At 39.6% G+C, this 18,507-nt stretch overlaps 1 protein-coding gene across 2 annotated transcripts in view; it reads right to left on the minus strand.

The window, feature by feature from the left end:
- The window catches only part of LOC146389872 (low affinity immunoglobulin gamma Fc region receptor III-like), a 136,235-nt gene that overhangs the window by 105,609 nt on the left and 12,119 nt on the right, over positions 1–18,507 (minus strand). Inside the window, exons 1-3 of one of the 2 annotated variants that reach the window (XM_084913385.1) lie at positions 8,549–8,631; positions 7,962–7,997; positions 7,491–7,751 (exon numbers count right to left, since the gene is read on the minus strand). In XM_084913385.1, the coding sequence (XP_084769511.1) occupies positions 7,491–7,751; positions 7,962–7,997; positions 8,549–8,579 (328 nt within the window). In that variant the 5' untranslated portion in view covers positions 8,580–8,631. Of the gene's footprint in view, positions 1–7,165; positions 7,412–7,490; positions 7,752–7,961; positions 7,998–8,548; positions 8,632–18,507 lie in introns of those variants that run through there. The other variant, XM_084913378.1, reaches the window with a different exon arrangement.

Consider the following 18,507-nt stretch of genomic DNA (forward strand, 5'->3'; position numbering starts at 1 on the left):
CCCCTCCTCGATTCGGAGAATCGGTACTCATGGCCATTGATCAGTGAGCTTTGATCAGTGGTTGTTGATCAATGGACATGAGAATTTGCACATTAATGATCAAGGAACTGACCTCCCAGCCCATTGTTCCTTCAGTGGGCTGGTTTCAGTCATTATGCAAGTGTACTGATTGGGAAACCTGCAGTCAGCTGAGACTGAAGAAGTCACTTGGATGAGTGACAAAACGTTTCTCCCGATGAAAATGCTATGTCCAGATGAACAGAAAAAAACTTTTGGGGATTTACTTACCTGGACGATTGAGCATGCATCAAGACGTTACCAGCTGTTTATTAAAAACAGTAACACAGGCTACTGTGAGCCACAGCCAACCAGAGATGGGCAGTAACACGTTACTGTAATCCGATTACTTTTTTCAAGTAACGAGTAAAGTAAGGGATTACTATTGCAAAAACGGTAATTAGATTACCGTTACTTTCCCGTAGGAACGCTGCGTTTTTTGCGAGAATGTCTCATGACAGTGACGTAAGCGAGTGCCTGGCAACAGCTGTGTGCAGATCAACAATGGATCATATATCGAGTACGGGAGAGAGTATGAGCGTGCAGCGTTTAAAGCGTGGAAGTACTGACCTTATTTTGAGTTTGATTCCATAAAAAGTGACAAAAACATTAGCGTCCGTTGTGGTGGGAAGAAAACTTCTTTTTACAGCGAAAAAAACCCCTAAACTTCCAAGCAAGCACCGAGTGCGCTACCACGTAATGGGAAATTCACAGAGAAACTCGTGGATTCTTCCACTGACCGCTGCAGCACACCTGCACCAGGGTAAACCTCCGCCTACCCTACTCCTGCTTTACAGGTGAAAATAGAGCAACAGGACCGCTAGTCTGTGACTTTATTTATTTTCTGCTGTGTTTTACTTGCATCTATTTGAAAGAGTGAGTGTAAACACACACAAAAAAATATTTTATGTGCTGGAATGTGCAGAAAATAGGTTTAAATGTTAAATAAATTTATTCAAGTCAGAGAATGTTGCATATAATTAAATTTTTGCTTGATGCATAAAGTTAAAAGATTAAAACTAATAAAACAAGTTTTAAAAAGAGACTTTTCCATTTGATTACATTTTGTATGATGGATTATGCAGAAAAAGTAGAATTGGGCTGAAAGATCTATCGCTTTATTACCTATTCAGGTTGTAAATCGTGTTTTTAAAAAGTAACTAAGTAACTAAGTAATTAATTACTTTTGAAAATAAGTAATGAGTAAAGTAATGGGATTACTTTTTTGGGGAAGTAATCGGTAATTAGTTACGGATTACTTTTTTCAAGTAACTTGACCAACACTGCAGCCAACACCAAAAAACAGGAAAAAACGTGCTCTTCCGAATCAAAACAAACCCCCACTTACTCTCTGCCCCAACTTGTGCTCCTTTTCCCCGCACACACCAACGACAACACTCTCTAACATCCACCCCCCAAACACTATCAGCCAAACCACACACATGCTCTCCTCAAGACTCTCTGTCATAGGTAGCTTATCTGACAGGCCGATTACCGATTCAAGACACTCAGTAAATCACATTGCTACCGGTGTGGATCAACTATGCCATAAGTGAGTGGCAATTCTGAACACAAAACACTGATAACACAACAGTCAACTAACTTGTAACCCAGTCTGTTACAATATAAATGTGGAGGTGCTATTAACATGTTTTGTTATAAAGGACAGCTTACTGCCTTTAGCCTCATTCATGAGCATTACTAATTGTCTTCCAAAATCCAGAAGTCTGTGATGTGTTTCATAGTTTTGACAAAGCCTTTGACAGCTAAACGTAACATGACCGAAACACCAACATAAAAAAACAACTGACATGAATCATATGTTAACCTCACTTATTTTTATTTTATTAACATGAACATTCTAACAGACAGCTGTTACTTAGAATACAGTTGAATAACTATTAAAAAACAGATGATTTAATATTTCTAGACAGGTTTCATGATCAACATGCTGCTTCAGACACTGCTCCTCTTGGTGGAAATGTGCCTTCTCTTTTTTTCTTGTATAAAAAACTTAATATTTTGAGTTAAAACTAATATTAGTTAAAAAAATTCCAACACATATGAACACCAGATAATAGAGATAAAGATAAAGTGCTCTGTAGTTTTCTCAGTATCAGTCTCATCCATTTCAATGCTGTTTTTCATCTTTAATCCAGCAGTTCTGCGCTCAGGAAACAAACAGCATTCACTTATCTTGTGCACAATATCGTGCCGACATTACATTATATCGAGCAGCAGCTGCCCATGTTAAACTGTGACTGTCACCAGGTAACATGGGTGTGTTTCTTGAATCAGCAGAAGTGTTAAACAGCTGACAGGTGACCAGGATGTATGCAGGTAAACTGAGGCTCTGTCGAGCTGATTGGTTGTGTCGTGAGGAAAATGATGGCTCATTATTTATATGACTGAAACATAGAGACAGTAGACCAGGCAGAATTTCAATGAAAATAATTTAATTGTTGTCTGAAGATAATATTGAGAGATGTATGTATTTGTTGGAGCTGGAGAGGATGGAGACCTTTTTTGCTGAGTCTTTAATCTTGTTAAACCACATGATGAACCACTGACAGAAAGAGACAACCATTCTGTTATCGTCCTGAGTCTGCGGACTCAGTGGTTTTGTTTTGATTATTATTATCTTTTCATTTTGGTGTTATTCTGGTTAAGATTTTCTAGTTCTTAGGTTTTGGGTTATGTGCTCCCTCGGTTTTGTGTCTAGTCTTTCCTGCCCATGTGTTTCTATCTGTACTGTTTTGTTTATTTATTTATAAAGCAAGTTTAATTACAACAAAAGTGTTGGCCAAAGTGCTGTACAAAGATATAAATTACACAATAAAATTATTTTTTGCAAATTTAGTGTGTTGGGCACCTGAGTTCAGCCTGAGTTCAGTTTACTTTGAAGGTCTTTGTCTCATGTTAGTGTATTCTGTTTTGCTTACCTTGCCTTGTCCTGCCCAATTAGTTCCAGCTGTGTTTCCACCTGTTCCCTCATGTTCCTGCCTGTGTGTATGTCCTCCAGTGCTCGTTGTTGTCTCCTACCCTTACGCTCTGTGTGTGTGTGTGTGTGTTTCCCTCCATGCTTCTCATCCCTAGTCTCTTTTCTCCAGGTTTCTTAGTATTTAGCATTGGTATTGGTTTGTTATTGCAAGTTTATTGTTTATGGAGTTTTTCTGCAACTGCAGTAAAGCAGCCTCTTTGAGTTTATTCCTCTGTCTGAGTGTCCTGCATTTGGTTCCTACATCCACGCCACAGCCGAATCATGACACGTTGGTGAAAATAAGAATCTGCGGATGCAACATATGGAACTGTCAGCTGACTGTTAGCGGAGCTAACGAAATTACCGAAAAGAATGGAGCACTTTAGCGAACACGTTCTATGCTGACAACCTGAGCACACATGTGAAGATTACGCCACTACATTCAATATCAAAACAATATTTAAAGTGTAGTTGGTGACAGAAAAATTTTAAAACTTTTACTTACAGTTTAGATCACCACCACCATTGCTGCTTGTGAATTGAAATGATGTATTATTGTAGGGTCTACCTTACAGTATAAAGCAAAGCACCTTGAGGCGACTGTTGTTGTGATTTGGCGCTATATAAATAAAATTGAATTGAAATGCATTCTGGGATACCTGGCTGCCTCAAGTCCACACTACCACCAGTTCATAGCAATTAATTATCTTGGAACCTTGGTCAATTAAGGGTTAAACTGTTGTTAAACATCAGCCGTTCTGCTGTAACAACAATGCTTTGTGGAAACTAAAGTCAACTATTGAAGAACACTGTTCACATCTGGGTTCTTTCTCATCCATGGTAAAAGCTGCTGCTCAGACTCTTTGGTTATTTTTTGACCAATATTTGACTTTTGATGCTCACATCAAGTCTGTAACCCACTTTAGCTTTTACCATTTAAGAAATATGGCTAAAGTCAGGACTGTTGTCTCCAAAGCTGAATTGGACATGCTTGTTCATGATCATTTCATGTCTCTTTTTTACCCGTCTTATCTCATCTTGCATCTTGCAACTCATACCATCAGTAAAAATAATTATTTATTGACTTGTTTATTAATATTTAAAAATTAATTGAAGAGGTGGAAATAATACAAATAACTACTACCAGGCAATTATATTTATTTACTCAGAAAAGTGGAAAAATTATACAACTTTTTCACCATGCCAGTGGCTGCTGGTTGGTTTCTAGGTGACTGAGTAAACAAAGAGATAAAACTCTTCAGTCTCAAACACAAATAAAAGAAGATTTAAAGACACTGGTTGATGCTCCGGTTGTATTTAGGCTGAGGTTGTGGTTTAGTCTTTATTCTTTGTTTTCTTCAGTTAATAGAGGCATGTGTCATTTAGCCACAACCAAACCAGAAGTCCAGTTTTCCATCTGAGACCTTTGTGAAACCCACAGAAGTCTTTTTAGCATGTGGATGTCCTCTGGTCTGAGGTGCTGGGGGGACCAGTTAGAGACCAGCAGCTGGACATCAGTGGTTGGACTGGTGGACTACTTCAGTGAAGAGTAGACGACATCTGGCTCTGGTTTAAAGTCTGAACACAAACACAAACAGTTAGAACAACAGGAAACATGATTACAAGCTTTTTAGTTCAGTAAAGAACTCCAATCGCCACCTCTCTGCATCACACACAGTCCCAGTTCAGACTTTACTGGGAACCAGCTCAGATACAAATCACAGAGCTTCCATACCGCTCACACTTTAGCTGCTTCTTCAAACCTAGAGCTCACAGATCTGTGCTGATCTTTAACTTTGATCACATGATTTCTTCTAGTTTGAGTTTAATGTTTCTTCTCTCAGCTTCAGTTTTTACTTTGAATTTATTCCCTCTGCATTCCCTGTCTGTCTTCCCTCTGTCTTATATATCTCTGTTCCCTGGAGCTTATCTGTCATATTAGGGATTAGTTTAGAGTTGCAGCCTGAGCTTTAGGTTCACAGTTACATTTATATACACTGAACCCATTAATAGAAACTTTGTTCAATACAAACATCCACAAGAGGAACATGAGGCATATGACAAAAAAAGTAAGAAACACCAGAACAGGTCCTCTGTAAACAAAGATCATCACCGTTTTTTTCTTCTTCTTTACATTTCAAACTGGCTTCTGTCAGGTTCTGTTTGTACTGTCCAAAGCGTTTCTTACTTATCAAAAAGCAGACAAAAACGTTTTCTAGAACATTATCACAAAAACATTATATTTAGTGTGACACAAAATACACTAAGTGTAGGAGCTAGTTTTATTCCGAGAGGAATAAAGAGGAACACACATCTGTAACTGCCCTCACAACCTGCTGCTCATATCTCATTAAAGGAGCAGGTCAGTTATTCAGGAAATACTTTTCCATTAGTACCTACTCAGTTAGCTTGCCACAGCTGTCAGGGTTTTCCATTAGGTCATAGTAACTGGTTTCCGGTACTTTTTTAGTATCTACTGCACTGTGATACTATCCAAGGCCATCTGAAAATGTCATATCAACAAACTGCATGCCACCGATTGGACTGTCAGTGCCGTCCCTCGATGAGTCTTGAGAGCGTCACACCATTTGTGAAACCCAGAAATTGAAATAGCAAAGAAAAAACAACGCTGTGGTCCCCAAGTCTGACGAAAAGCCACAGACCGAGCAGCAGGTCTATTATGGCCTTGTCATCCACCTTTGTTGTGATGACCACTCACATTAGACTATATTGTGAGTCTAGTACCATTATAGTCTATGGTACTAGACTATAATGAAAAAATTACTTGATCCAAATCAAATCATGTTGAGTCGATCTGAGTCGGTACTAACGCAAAAGATTTTTTTTGTGTGACAGTGATGAGAAGTCTGTTTCACAAGTCCTGATGCGGTTAGCTTAGCTTAGCATGGTGAATGGAAACAAGGTGAGCAGATAGCTTTTCTCCGTCCAAAGTGAAAGATAAAAAGCAGCTGTACCTGGACCACGTTCTGATGGTTTTTAGTCAATAACTGACATATTCAGTCCTCTGTGACAGATCAAAAGCAGCTGCTTCACTCTCTGCAGAATAAAACACATTAAAATTATTGCAGGTACAACTGCAACAGCGTTGTGATATTATTGCAATACAGCCACATAAATAAGTTTTATTATTTAATATTAATTACTTTTATGCCGCTTTTTACAGTTTTTCTTCTTTTTTTTTGCCAACAAGCACACAGAAAAGCGAGGTGTCTCTAAGAACAAGAAAGGTGCACAACCACGAAGCTGCCATTATTTCCACACTGACGCGCTTCACCACAAAGCTCAAAGCAAACATGTTCTCACAGCATGAACACTATTATTAGCCAAAAGAGAAGTGTCTTGTGCTTCTGAGTATATGTAGCTGGTGTTATGAAGAGGTGATGTTGATTCTTCATTATCATGAAAACACACTGCAGGTTGCTGTGACTCACACAAAATTTTGCTAAAGACAAAAAATATTAACAAATTAATTTTGTTCAGTTTGAAAGTAACGTTTACCGGGTGTTTTAGGAGAAAGAATAAAAAAATATGATTTTGGTTGTTAAATACAGTTTTGCGTTCATCAGGAGGAACAGAGAGAGCAGAGAAGCCGGGAAAAGTTTTTGATGCATTAAATATAGGAAATACAGGCGTAAGTGACCAACCACACTCACAGAGCTGTCAGCGTTCATCATCAGGCTGAAGCTTCAGCACATTAGGATGTCACAGAAACTACAAAATTATTAACTTAATTAAAGTCAGACTTAGAATTTAAATAAAGACGCTGAGAAGGAATTTAAAATGATCTTTAACTCCAAATGATGTCTACATGATCCTTCCTGTTTTTAAAATGAACAACCCTGAGTCTCACCTTCGAGTTTCCTGTGAACACATCGTCTCACCAGCAGAACCAGTAACACCAGTAGAACCACAAAACAGAATGATCCAACAAATGACGACACAGAGAGAACCGCAGGAGAGAGTGATGGAGGAGGTGTGGATGTAGGTGGAGGTGTGGATGTAGGTGTGGTGGTGTGTTTGTCTAAAATAAAGCAAACACAGTCATTAAGTTGTCGTCACATTGTGAATGTTGAAACCTGCAGAAACACAGACAGCTGAGTGTGTCACCTGTGACAGTGATCCAGCTGGATGGAGACTCTCCATGACCGCTGATGTCACACTTGTAGAGGCCTTCATCAGACCTGGAAACATGCTGGATGGTCATGTGACCTGTAGTCATGTTCCTGATGAGGGAGCCATCTTTATAGAAAGCAGCTGGGAGGTTGGAGGGAGTGGTCTTTGTTTTACAGAGCAGAGTGACGTCATCTCCCTCCATCACAGGGAGGACAGGACTCTGCAGGATCACTGATCCACCTCAACACAGAGACAAACTACAGCATTTCATCCATTTACACACAGCTTCATCAACACTAACTCCACACACTCAGCTTACCAGTGACTGTCAGGTTAACCATGTTACTGATGGGGCCCTCTCTGGACTCACACCAGTAAACTCCACTGTCCCATGGAAAAACAGTGATGTTACAGGTCAAACCAGCTGGTTTTCCCCACCCATCTCCACATTGAGTCCTCTGTCTTGCATTTGTGTTTCTCCTCAGAGTCCATCCAGCAGAGCTGTCGTCCTCCTCACAGCTCAGAGACACAAAGTCTCCTTCAAAGATCTGAGAACTGCTGGGACTCACAGTCAGACGAGCTGTGAGGGTTAAAATGAAAAACTGATGATCACTGTTTGCTTTTGTCAAAATCTGTTTTTTATCAGCTCAATAAAGTGCTGATAAAAAGCCTTCAGTTCAACTTGCCTCTGCATCACATCTCGAGTGCTGACATATGACATTATCACTACTTGAACCCAATCAGGTCAAATCAGTGAGCATTAATCAGGTGACAGAAGAAGGTTACTGACCTTGGTTTGTTGTGCAGCTCAGCAGTGAGATCAGAACTAAAGAGAAACGACACTCAGGTTGATTTGAGGTGAACATAAAGAACAACTCCACACAAACAGCACTAACAACTGGACCGCTATGATGCCTCTAATACTAAAATCATTTCAACAGCAGATGCTGAAAAGCAGCTATTTGAAAATCTCACAATTTTTTCTTCTACCTCTAGTTTGGCATGCATTTTTAAATAGCAGCTCTTAAAATTGACAAAATTATATGAACATTAATAATAAAAATATATATGTTCATGTGACTACACTGTGAATATACACAATATATTAGCTTAAAAAATAACACAGTAAAGTCATGTGTCCTCTGTGCAGCTGTGTTGATATAATGAGTGAATGATTTGATCTTTTCACTGCCTGCTGTGTTTCCTCGACTCCTGAGCAAAGATAAAGAGTCAGTTCAGACCTGCAGTTGGTCCTCATGGTGTTTGAACTTGAATTCAGCCTGATTTGTTTTTCATGTCTTCTCCTCCATCATCAGTTATCAGGAGAGCAGACAGTCAAAGTACAAGAATTCAAACAAACACAGAGATTCTACTTACAGAGCAGACACAGCACAGATGTTTCCTTCATCGTCCTTCTCACTCATTTGAGCTTTTTTTCATTTCTGTCACTGACACCAAGTAAAGCCCGCCCTCTTCCTCTGAGTCTGTGGTTTATCTATAAGTACAAAGACTGTGGGTGTCTCACTACATGTGATAACATTATAAAATACATGTATATATTTCTGTCACCGTCACACCAAGTAAAGTCCTCCGTCTTCTTCTGAAGATGTCCTGTTCCTTTCTTAGTACAGACACGGTGGTACAACTGATGCCCCGGAAGTAGTGGTGAATGTCCGTTTCATTATTGAATCTATTCTTAAATATGTCACATTGCAATGCCCATGTATTATAAAAAAAGAAATACGTTTTATATGAGGATCAATAAAGCACATTGTACTCAGTGAAACTTCACAGTTTATTCACAAACTTTAAAGAGGATCTAACGTCTATCCTATCTATCTATCTATCTATCCTCTGCTCTCAGTGATCTGTAGTTTGATTGATGAACAAATCTATTTCCATGTAGTGGACGTCCCCCTCAGTGAGAGAGGCAGATATGAGCTGAAACACAGGAATCAAACCAGGGACGCTGCTGTTATGGAGCTGAACTGGAACCATTCAGACACTGAGGCCCTCTGAACACATTTTAATTACATTGTGCAGAGACACACTGATGACTGACTGGAACACTATGATTCACATTTTACATTAACACCATCCTCACACATGGTTTATATATGGCCACAAGAGGGAGATGTTGGACTTTAAACACTTTAATGAATACAAGCAGATCATCAGTGATGCTTCCTCAGTTTGTTCTGAGGAATAAACGAGCTGATCATGTGCAGTTCCTAATAAAATGTCAGTATTTTATTCAACTCGTTATTAAAAAATATGTTTACTTAAATATGTGTTCATAATTATGATGATCAGACTAATTTTTAACATGTATGGACATCCTGATCAGCTGTACAGTACAGTGAACATATTTAATAATCAGAGTCAGAAGTAAAAATTGCTTTCTTTTTGCAGACTGCAGACTGTTCTTTGCTGTTAATGTGCAGCCACTGAGTTTTAATGCTTGCTTAAAAGTTGCAGCACTGCATGGATGCATTTATTTGTTTGTTTGTTTAAAGAAACTAATAATGTCCAATATAATGTGATCCAACACTGATGAAGATTAAAGTACACTAAAGTACACTGATTATGCAGTAAATGCACCCTAATGTTTAAACACATGATGTCTGTGATGCACTGTGATATGATGCACTGTATTCCAAGTAACCTAACAGTGAGCAACACTGCCACCATGAGGTTCAAGTAAAACATTACATGATATAATTCGGCAAAAAGACATTTCACTTAAAATTTAGGGAACTTTAAATTGTTTAAAGTTTAAATAAATGAATAAAAAACGTTATGAATTGGCTTTAAATAATTTCACTCTTATATCAAAATCTCTGACAGATTAAACGTGTTCTATGTGATGTGAACGACTAAATATTGACATTTCAGAAGAATCTGTCACTCAGTTTTAAAGATTAATAATGAAAATCTTCTAGTTTTAATAGTCAGCAGGTCCGTTCACAAGAATGATGTAACTGAAACCAAACTCTCTAACGAGCCTCTGAACGGCTCTTCATCAGAGGAGAAACAATTATCTGCGACTTTAAAACTTTCACGTAATCACACAAGTTTTACATGTGGCCACTAGAGGGAAGTGTTATAGTTTTATTACCACATGGATATAAGCAGATCGTCAATGACGCTTCCACAGTTTATTACGAATGAACATATTTATTATGAACAGTCAAAATTACTTTCTGCTGTACTCTCCTGCTGATCACCACAACATTCATTCAATCCTCTTCTTTTATTTCATTTTTTATTATTATTTTTATTTTAGTTCATTTTAATTTTAATTCTAGTAATACAGGAAAGCAAAATATTATTTTGTTCAATTGTGCTTAAAATGAAACAATCAGTAAATAAAATTGATTTTTTGTCTTATCAGCTGCTTCTGTATGGTTTCTTGCTGAGTAAGGGGGTAAAGACATTAAGACATTTCACACAATCATGGTCAGAATGAACTATAAGATCACTGAGGTCAAGACTTTAAACCTTCTTTTTTTTTCTTTTATTTCAAAATAAGATGGAAAAATGGCACAAACCAATATGTTTAGAGTAGAGAAGTCTGTAAAGTTTTGGCCTGCCTGCCACTCACTGGGTTATATTTAGGTTATTAACTGGTTAACTTGTTGGTTCAGGCACCAGGAGTGAATCAGAGGCTCAGTAGGGCCAGAGTCATGAAGTAAGTCAGACTAATTTCATGTCAAGTTAAAATAATTAAGCTAATCTATATTTTTTTTAAATGTTTTGTTTCCTTGTTTTACACAGACAACATTCATCTTCCATATTTATACATACACAGCTGCTCCTGCAAAAGGTTAGAACAAATTAAAATTCTTTAAACTTTTTGTTTTTCATTGCAACTCTTGTTTCTTTATAAGTGTAACATTTTATCCTGGTGATTTACAGTCACCGACAAGTTCCTGTTTTTGGGTTTTAATTATAATTTTTGTACTGAAGAGTTTTGTATCAATTAAACATAACTAAACCAACACAATTCTTATTTTTACATCTGAGACTTTGGTGAAACCCAAAGAATCACATGAGAAAAACAAGTGAGAACAAAAGTTTATTAATCCAACAGTGAAACTAAATCACTGACATGGGAACAAGAACAAACAAAGTGCATAGATTAAGTATTAATAACAGTGAAGATTCTGTGCCCATAAAACATATTAACATACTTTAATTATTAATTAAATATTATATGGTTGGTTTTAAGTACTTAAGAATAACTCCTGTGTTTTTTTAAAATTACATAATCAAAGACAAAAATAAATAGAAAAGCCTCTGGATGTGCTCTGGTCTGAGGTGCTGGGGGGCCAGTTAGAGACCAGCAGCTGGATGTCAGTGGTTGGACTGGTGGACTACTTCAGTGAAGAGTAGACGACGTCTGGCTCTGGTTTAAAGTCTGAACACAAACACACACAGTTCAAACAACAGGAAACATGATTACAAACTTTGTAGTTCAATCAATTACTTTCATGGAGTGAAACATTCTGCAAAACAAACTTAGTATACTAACTTCATCTTATTCAAGTCTTGCATGAAAATACTTGGTAGTTTGTACTGGGATAAAGAGCCCATACTGGTGCACAGTGGTTGGTCAGTGTTGGGTTACATAAACTGTAGCAGACTTATTTTGTCATGATGAAGTTAAAAAGTCAAACACTTCTCTATCTCCCATCACCCCTTGGAACACAAACTTGGAGTAATTAGGACCCTACACCACCGGGCAGAACATGTTCCCTCTAAGCCTGAAGGAAAAAAGAAGGAACACACACATGTAAAGGAAGCACTCAAAACGTGCGGCTATCCTAAATGGGCGTTCTTAAAGTCAGCAAAGAGGCACAGAAAAGAAGACCAGACACCAGCGAGGGAGGATAAGAAGGACAGACGCAACAACATTGTCATCCCCTATGTAGCCGGTGTATCAGAAAAACTTAGGAGAGTTTTCTCCAAGCATGACATCCCGGTGCATTTCAGACCCAGCAACACGCTCAGACAAAAACTGGTTCACCCGAAAGACAAAACGCCAAAACACAGACTTAACAATGTGGTGTATGCTGTACAGTGCAGCGAGGAATGCCCAGACCTCTACATTGGAGAGACCAAACAGCCACTTCACAAGCGCATGGCACAACACAGAAGAGCCACCTCCACAGGACAAGACTCAGCAGTCCATCTGCATCTTAAGGATAAAGGACACTCTTTCGAGGATGCCAATGTTCACATTTTGGACAGAGAGGACAGATGGTTTGAAAGAGGAGTGAAAGAAGCGATCTATGTCCACTGTGAGCGACCATCTTTGAACAGAGGCGGGGGTTTACGATACCAACTCTCTGCCATCTATAATCCAGTTTTGAGATCCCTTCCCAGACGCCTTAACGCCCACTCACATCCTGGGCCATCTGACCTCAGGAATTCGCATGATAAGGTGGGGCCAGGTTTCACAATGAACACACCCGAAACTCTGGCTGATTGGGACCCACACCCAGTTTCACACCTTGGCTCAGGCGATTAGAGGATCATCAGGGGGTCCTTTTGTCCCTCTGTGGGGGGATACTCCCACTAGGTTTATATCTGGGACTCTCCACCATTTGACCTTAGAACTGAAGAAGCTTCTCGGATGAGAGGTGAAACGTCTTCAAGTAACTTAAAGAAGTCCAGACGCTTTTCTTTGCAAGCTCCTTTGACTTCTCTATCGATTGTATAGGAATTTCTTTTATTTATGTATTAATCAGTTTATTCTATTGTATAATGCCTTTGTGCCACTGGATTTTAAGAAGTCTCACACTCATACAGTAAGACAAATGGTGGGGGTGTAGTAAGGAAGTTGGGGGAAGCAGACAACTCCACAGGAAGTCTTTTGTCTCTTTGAGGACTCTGGGAGGTAGCAAGGGAGTGTGAACCTTAAGGTGTGAAACAGCTGTGTACTGCCTTTTGTTCCTGAAGAAGGTATTTAACTGAGAGCCATGTTAGGCTCAGTGAGACTCTGCTGACCGTCTGCCCCGCAATCATGCATGTTCTCCACCAACTTGATTTTCTGTTCTTTGTTTTTTGATTAAATAATGTTAGCTACAGCTCACCGCTCGTCTGCAGGCTTTATTTAATGGAAAAATTCCAAAACACTCTTCTCTTCATCTTGATAGATTTCTTAGATATTATGAACAGTGAATTTAAAAGACAGAAACTCTAGTTAGCCCCCAAAACTACATAACCCCTACAAAACTACATCTACAAATTATAAAACATATTATGTACAAATAATGATGATTCATGGTCCTGGATCTTTGGCCCAGTAAGGCAAGGCAAGTTTATTTATATAGCACAATTCAACAACAAGGTGATTCAAAGTGCTTTACAGAGACATTAAAAACAAAAACAAATAAAAAGCATGATTTAAAATTGATTAAAAAAACAGTAGATAAAATCAGAACAGTAGATAAAATCAGTAGTTAAAATTTAAGTTTTGACATTTAAGCTTAAGAGTGTGGATTTGGTGTTTTATTCAAATGCAGCTGAGAACAGGTGAGTCTTCAACCTGGATTTAAATAAACTGAGTGTTTCAGCTGATCTGAGGCTTTCTGGGAGTTTGTTCCAGATATAAGGAGCATAAAAGCTGAATGCAGCTTCTCTGTGTCTGGTTCTGACTCTGGGGACAGATAAAAAACTGGATCCAAATGACCTGAGGGATCTGGAAGGTTCATACTGGGTCAGGAGGTCACTGATGTATTTTGGTCCTGAACCATTCAGAGCTTTATAGACCAGCATCAGAACTTTAAAGTCTATCCTCTGACGGACAGGCAGCCAGTGTAAAGACCTCAGAGCTGGACTGATGCGGTCCACTTTTTTGGTCTTAGTGAGGACTCGAGCAGCAGAGTTCTGAATGAGCTGTAGATGTCTGACTGATTTTTTAGGTAGACCTGTAAAGATGCTGTTACAGTAATCAAGCCTACTAAAGATGAATGCATGGACTAGTTTTTCCAGGTCCTGTTGAGACATCAGATCTTTTATCCTTGAAATATTCTTGAGGTGATAGTAAGCTTATTTTGTTATTGTCTTAATGTGTTTTTCTAAGTTTAGGTCTGCATCCATCACTACACCCAAATTTCTTGCCTGGTTTGTGGTTTTTAGGTGTATAGATTGAAGTTCTCTGGTGACCTGTAATCATTTTTCTTTGGCGCCAAAGACTATTACTTCAGTTTTGTTTTTGTTTAGCTGGAGAAAATTGTGGCACAACCAGTCATTAATTTCCTCAATGCATTTACCAAGAGCCCGTACAGGGCCTCGGTCTCCTGGTGACATTGTGATATATATTTGTGTGTCATCTGCATAGCTATGATAGTTTATTTTGTTGTTCTTTATAATCTGTGCCAGTGGGAGCATGTAAATGTTAAACAAAAGGGGTCCCAAGATGGAACCTTGAGGAACTCCACATGTGATACTTGTCTGCTCAGATGTGAAGTTACCTATTGATATAAAGTATTTCCTGTTTTCTAAGTATGTTTTGAACCAGTTTAGTACAGTTCCTGAAAGACCTGCCCAGTTCTCCAGTCGTTTGAGTAATATGTTGTGGTCAACTGTATCAAATGCTGCACTGAGATCCAGTAAAACTAAGACTGACATTTTTCCACTGTCTGTATTCAGACATATGTCATTAAACACTTTGGTCAGAGCGGTTTCAGTGCTGTTTGATGGTGTTTAAACAGTTTTTCGGTGGACACAGTACATATCCTGAATCTGCTGTTGATGTACCAATTGCTTGTCTAATCTTTTGGATTTTGTCTGTGAAGAATTTGGCAAAGTCATTGCAGGCCATGGTCGAATGAAGTTCAGCTGCCACTGACACAGGAGGGTTTGTTAGCCTGTCAACTGTAGAAAATAAGACCCGAGCATTATGACTGTTTTTGGTGATGATGTCAGAGAAGTAGGACCTCCTTGCACTCCTCAGTTGTAAATTATAATTGTGAAGTTTCTCTTTATAGATGTCATAATGAACCTGGAGGTTTGTTTTTCTCCATCTGCGCCCAGCTTTCCTACACTCTCTTTTTTCATTTTTCACCAGTGTGGAGTTTCTCCATGGAGACTTTTTCCTTCCAGAGATAACCTTCACCTTAATGGGAGCAATAGTGTCCATTACATTTAACATTTTAGCATTGAAGCTATTGACGAGCTCATTGACTGAACCTCTGGACAGGTCAGGTGTTAATGGGAAGACCTGGTTAAAGATCTCACTACTGTGTTCAGTTATACACCGTTTTGTGATCACTGCTGTTGATATATTTTACTGAAATTTTACTTTCAAAGAAAACACAGTAATGATCAGACAGGCCCACATCAGACACAGTAACGTTTGAAATGCCCAGGCCGTTGGAGATCAGTAGGTCAAGAGTGTGTCCTCTATTATGTGTGGCCTCTGTTACATGCTGAGTCAGCCCAAAGTTGAGTGTTACTCAGGTCTTTAGTCCCTTTGTACTGAGGGTTGTCCACATGGATGTTAAAATCCCCAACAATAATTACACAGTCGAAATCAACACAGATCACAGACAGCAGTTCACTGAGGTCATTAAAAAAGTCTGAGCAGTATTTGGGAGGCCTGTAAACATTAAGAAACACAACTTTGGATGGGGCCTTCAGCTGTAAAGCCACATATTCAAAAGACTGAAAACTTCCAGGAGATAGCTGCTTACATTGAAATGATTCATTAAATAAGACAGCAACCCCTCCTCCTCTCCTGCTCACCCTGGCCTCACTGATAAAACTGTAGTTAGGAGGGGTCGTCTCGATGAGAACAGCTCCACTGTTACTTTGGTCCAACCAAGTTTCAGTTAAAACATAAAATCAAGGCTGTGCTCAGTGATTAAATCATTAATTAAACATGTTTTCCCAGCTAAAGATCTAACGTTTAATAAAGCCAACTTAAGTGTTTTAGAGGTATTATTTGCCCCCTCGTATTTGGGAGCAGTCTGTGGCACACAAGGTGTGTTTACTATATTTAAAGATCTTTTAGGGTGCAGCTCTCTGTGTTTTGACCAGGCCACATGTCTCCTTCTGTCACCTAAAAGTACAGAAATTTTAAAACCTTCTAGTAAACAGGGTCCCAGCTTCTCCTGGGAAAAGTCACCACTGCCATAATCCTCGCAGCCCGGACCCTCCACACATCACACATCAGACTGTGGAGACAGAGCATGAAGGTGGTAAGGAGGAGCTAAGGGGGGCAAGGCTGGGCAATGTAACTTCGATTGCTCTGTTGAGGGCGGGGCTCGATGGCGAACCTTTGGCTGCTCTGGTGGGGGGTTTATGGGGGACAAAAAGGGATTGGGCTGGGGGGTAGATCTGAGCCCAGCATTGACCTGCTCCATCATCTCCTCAGTGAATTTCAGGTGTGGGGAGGAGGGAGAAAGGGAGGAGAAAGGGAGGGGGAGGAGGGTAATGGCCTGTCAGGGGTTTGGCGAACTGGGGAAGGTCGTGGTCCCTGGTCCTGGTCGTTGGTGTTGTTGAGAGAGTTGGAGGCAAATAGGGACCCCTCTTCTTGCCTCTGATGTCTCTCCTTTCTGAAGCTCTTCCGGGGTGGGGGCAGATGAGGCTCCTCTTCAAGGTTTCTGCTGGGCTTTGTCTGTTCTTGGAGTACTGTTTGTTCCTCTTCATGAGAAAACTCGTCGTTTATCTCAGCCTTGGCACCAAGCACAGATGGATGACGTATGGAATAAAACAAGTTGGAGGTGAACAGTTTCACCCCTGACTTGTTAAAATTAAATCCATTTGCTTTAAACAGATGCCTGTGTTCCCAAAAAATATTAAAACTGTTGATAAAATGCACTGAGTGGTCAGTACATGCTGATATAAGCCATTTATTCAGTGTGAACAACCTGCTGAATCTCTCGTCTCCTCCTCTGACGGGCGGTACAGGTCCACTGATGAAGACAGCTGCATTCAGAGAGTTTACAGTATTTAATAATCCAGTAAAGTCCCCTTTCAGAACCTCCGACTGTTGTTTGGACACATCGTTTGACCCTGTATGCAGAACAATGTTTGTCACAGTTGGATATTCACTGAAGACAAGGTTGCGGAAGATAAGGTAAGATAAGCCTGTTGTCCTTTAGTGAAGGTTACAAATGATCTTCTTATGGCCTCTGACAGTGGACTCGTCTCTGTGCTTGTCCTGCTAGACCTTAGTGCAGCGTTCGATACTGTCGACCATAATATCCTATTAGAGCGATTAGAACATGCTGTAGGTATTTCCAACACGTTCTCACTCCCAACTCGTCAAATGTGTGACACATGGTCAGGCTCCCTCTGCTTCACTTATCGACGCGCAGGGGATACCCCCCTCGTGTCGAGAATTGACGTGCAGGTCATTGAATACTATAGAGCTCCCTAAACGTTGTTTATTGACGACAAGAGATTGCCGCGGAAGAGCCTGTTGTCCGTATATTTATATATTTCCGAAATCACATTGTAGTGGCGTGTACTGAACACAGTATATTATATAATGTAAGCAACTACCTGAGAAACAGCAGATAAATTAATTATCAGAGTGGATTCTGGAGTCTTCCCACGCTCCTCTTAGTGTGATTAAAGTGGTGGGTGGGTTCTTTTACATTTTGAGAGAAGCCAATTGAGTCTAATAACAGATTAAATGCCATGTTGAGGCTGTCATTTTTAGCATCTACATGGATGTTAAAATCACCCACAATAATTATTTTATCTGAGCTGAGAACTAAATCAGATAAAAAGTCTGAGAAATCAGACAGAAACTCTGTGTAAGGCCCAGGTGGACGATAGATGATAACAAGTAAGACTGGTTTCTGAGTTTTACAGCTGGGGTGGACAAGGTTAAGCATCAGGCTTTCAAATGAATTAAAAGTCTGTCTTGGTCTTTCGTTAATTAATAGGCTGGTGTGAAAAATTGCTGCCACACCGCCCCCTCGGCCTGTGCTTCGAGATTTCTGGTGATGATGATGATGATAGTTTTTCAACACATCTTACTTTAATACTGTTCTTGCGTCTAATATGTCTTTGAGAGTTTATATCTTTGAGAGTTTATGCCTTAGAGTTGGATTGGGAGCTGGAGGAGGTGGCAAGGAAGAGAGAGGTTTGGGCATCACTGCTTAGGCTACACCGCCTTTGACCGAGATCCAAATGAGTGTTAGATAATGGACGGTCTTGTGGGAACAACTCATTATTTTATGGAACAAATTACAATTTAAAAGCAGGCACTAAACTGTAATAAGCAAAAATGCTCACAATATTCCCATCAGCTCTCGAGGGATTTATGTCTCCTCCCAGGTTCAAACCTTGCCAGGTAAATGTGCAAACCACCA

Source organism: Perissodus microlepis, chromosome 3 (assembly GCF_051167445.1).
Source record: "Perissodus microlepis isolate ML-2025 ecotype Zambia chromosome 3, ASM5116744v1, whole genome shotgun sequence".
In the NCBI taxonomy this organism is placed as follows: domain Eukaryota; kingdom Metazoa; phylum Chordata; class Actinopteri; order Cichliformes; family Cichlidae; genus Perissodus; species Perissodus microlepis.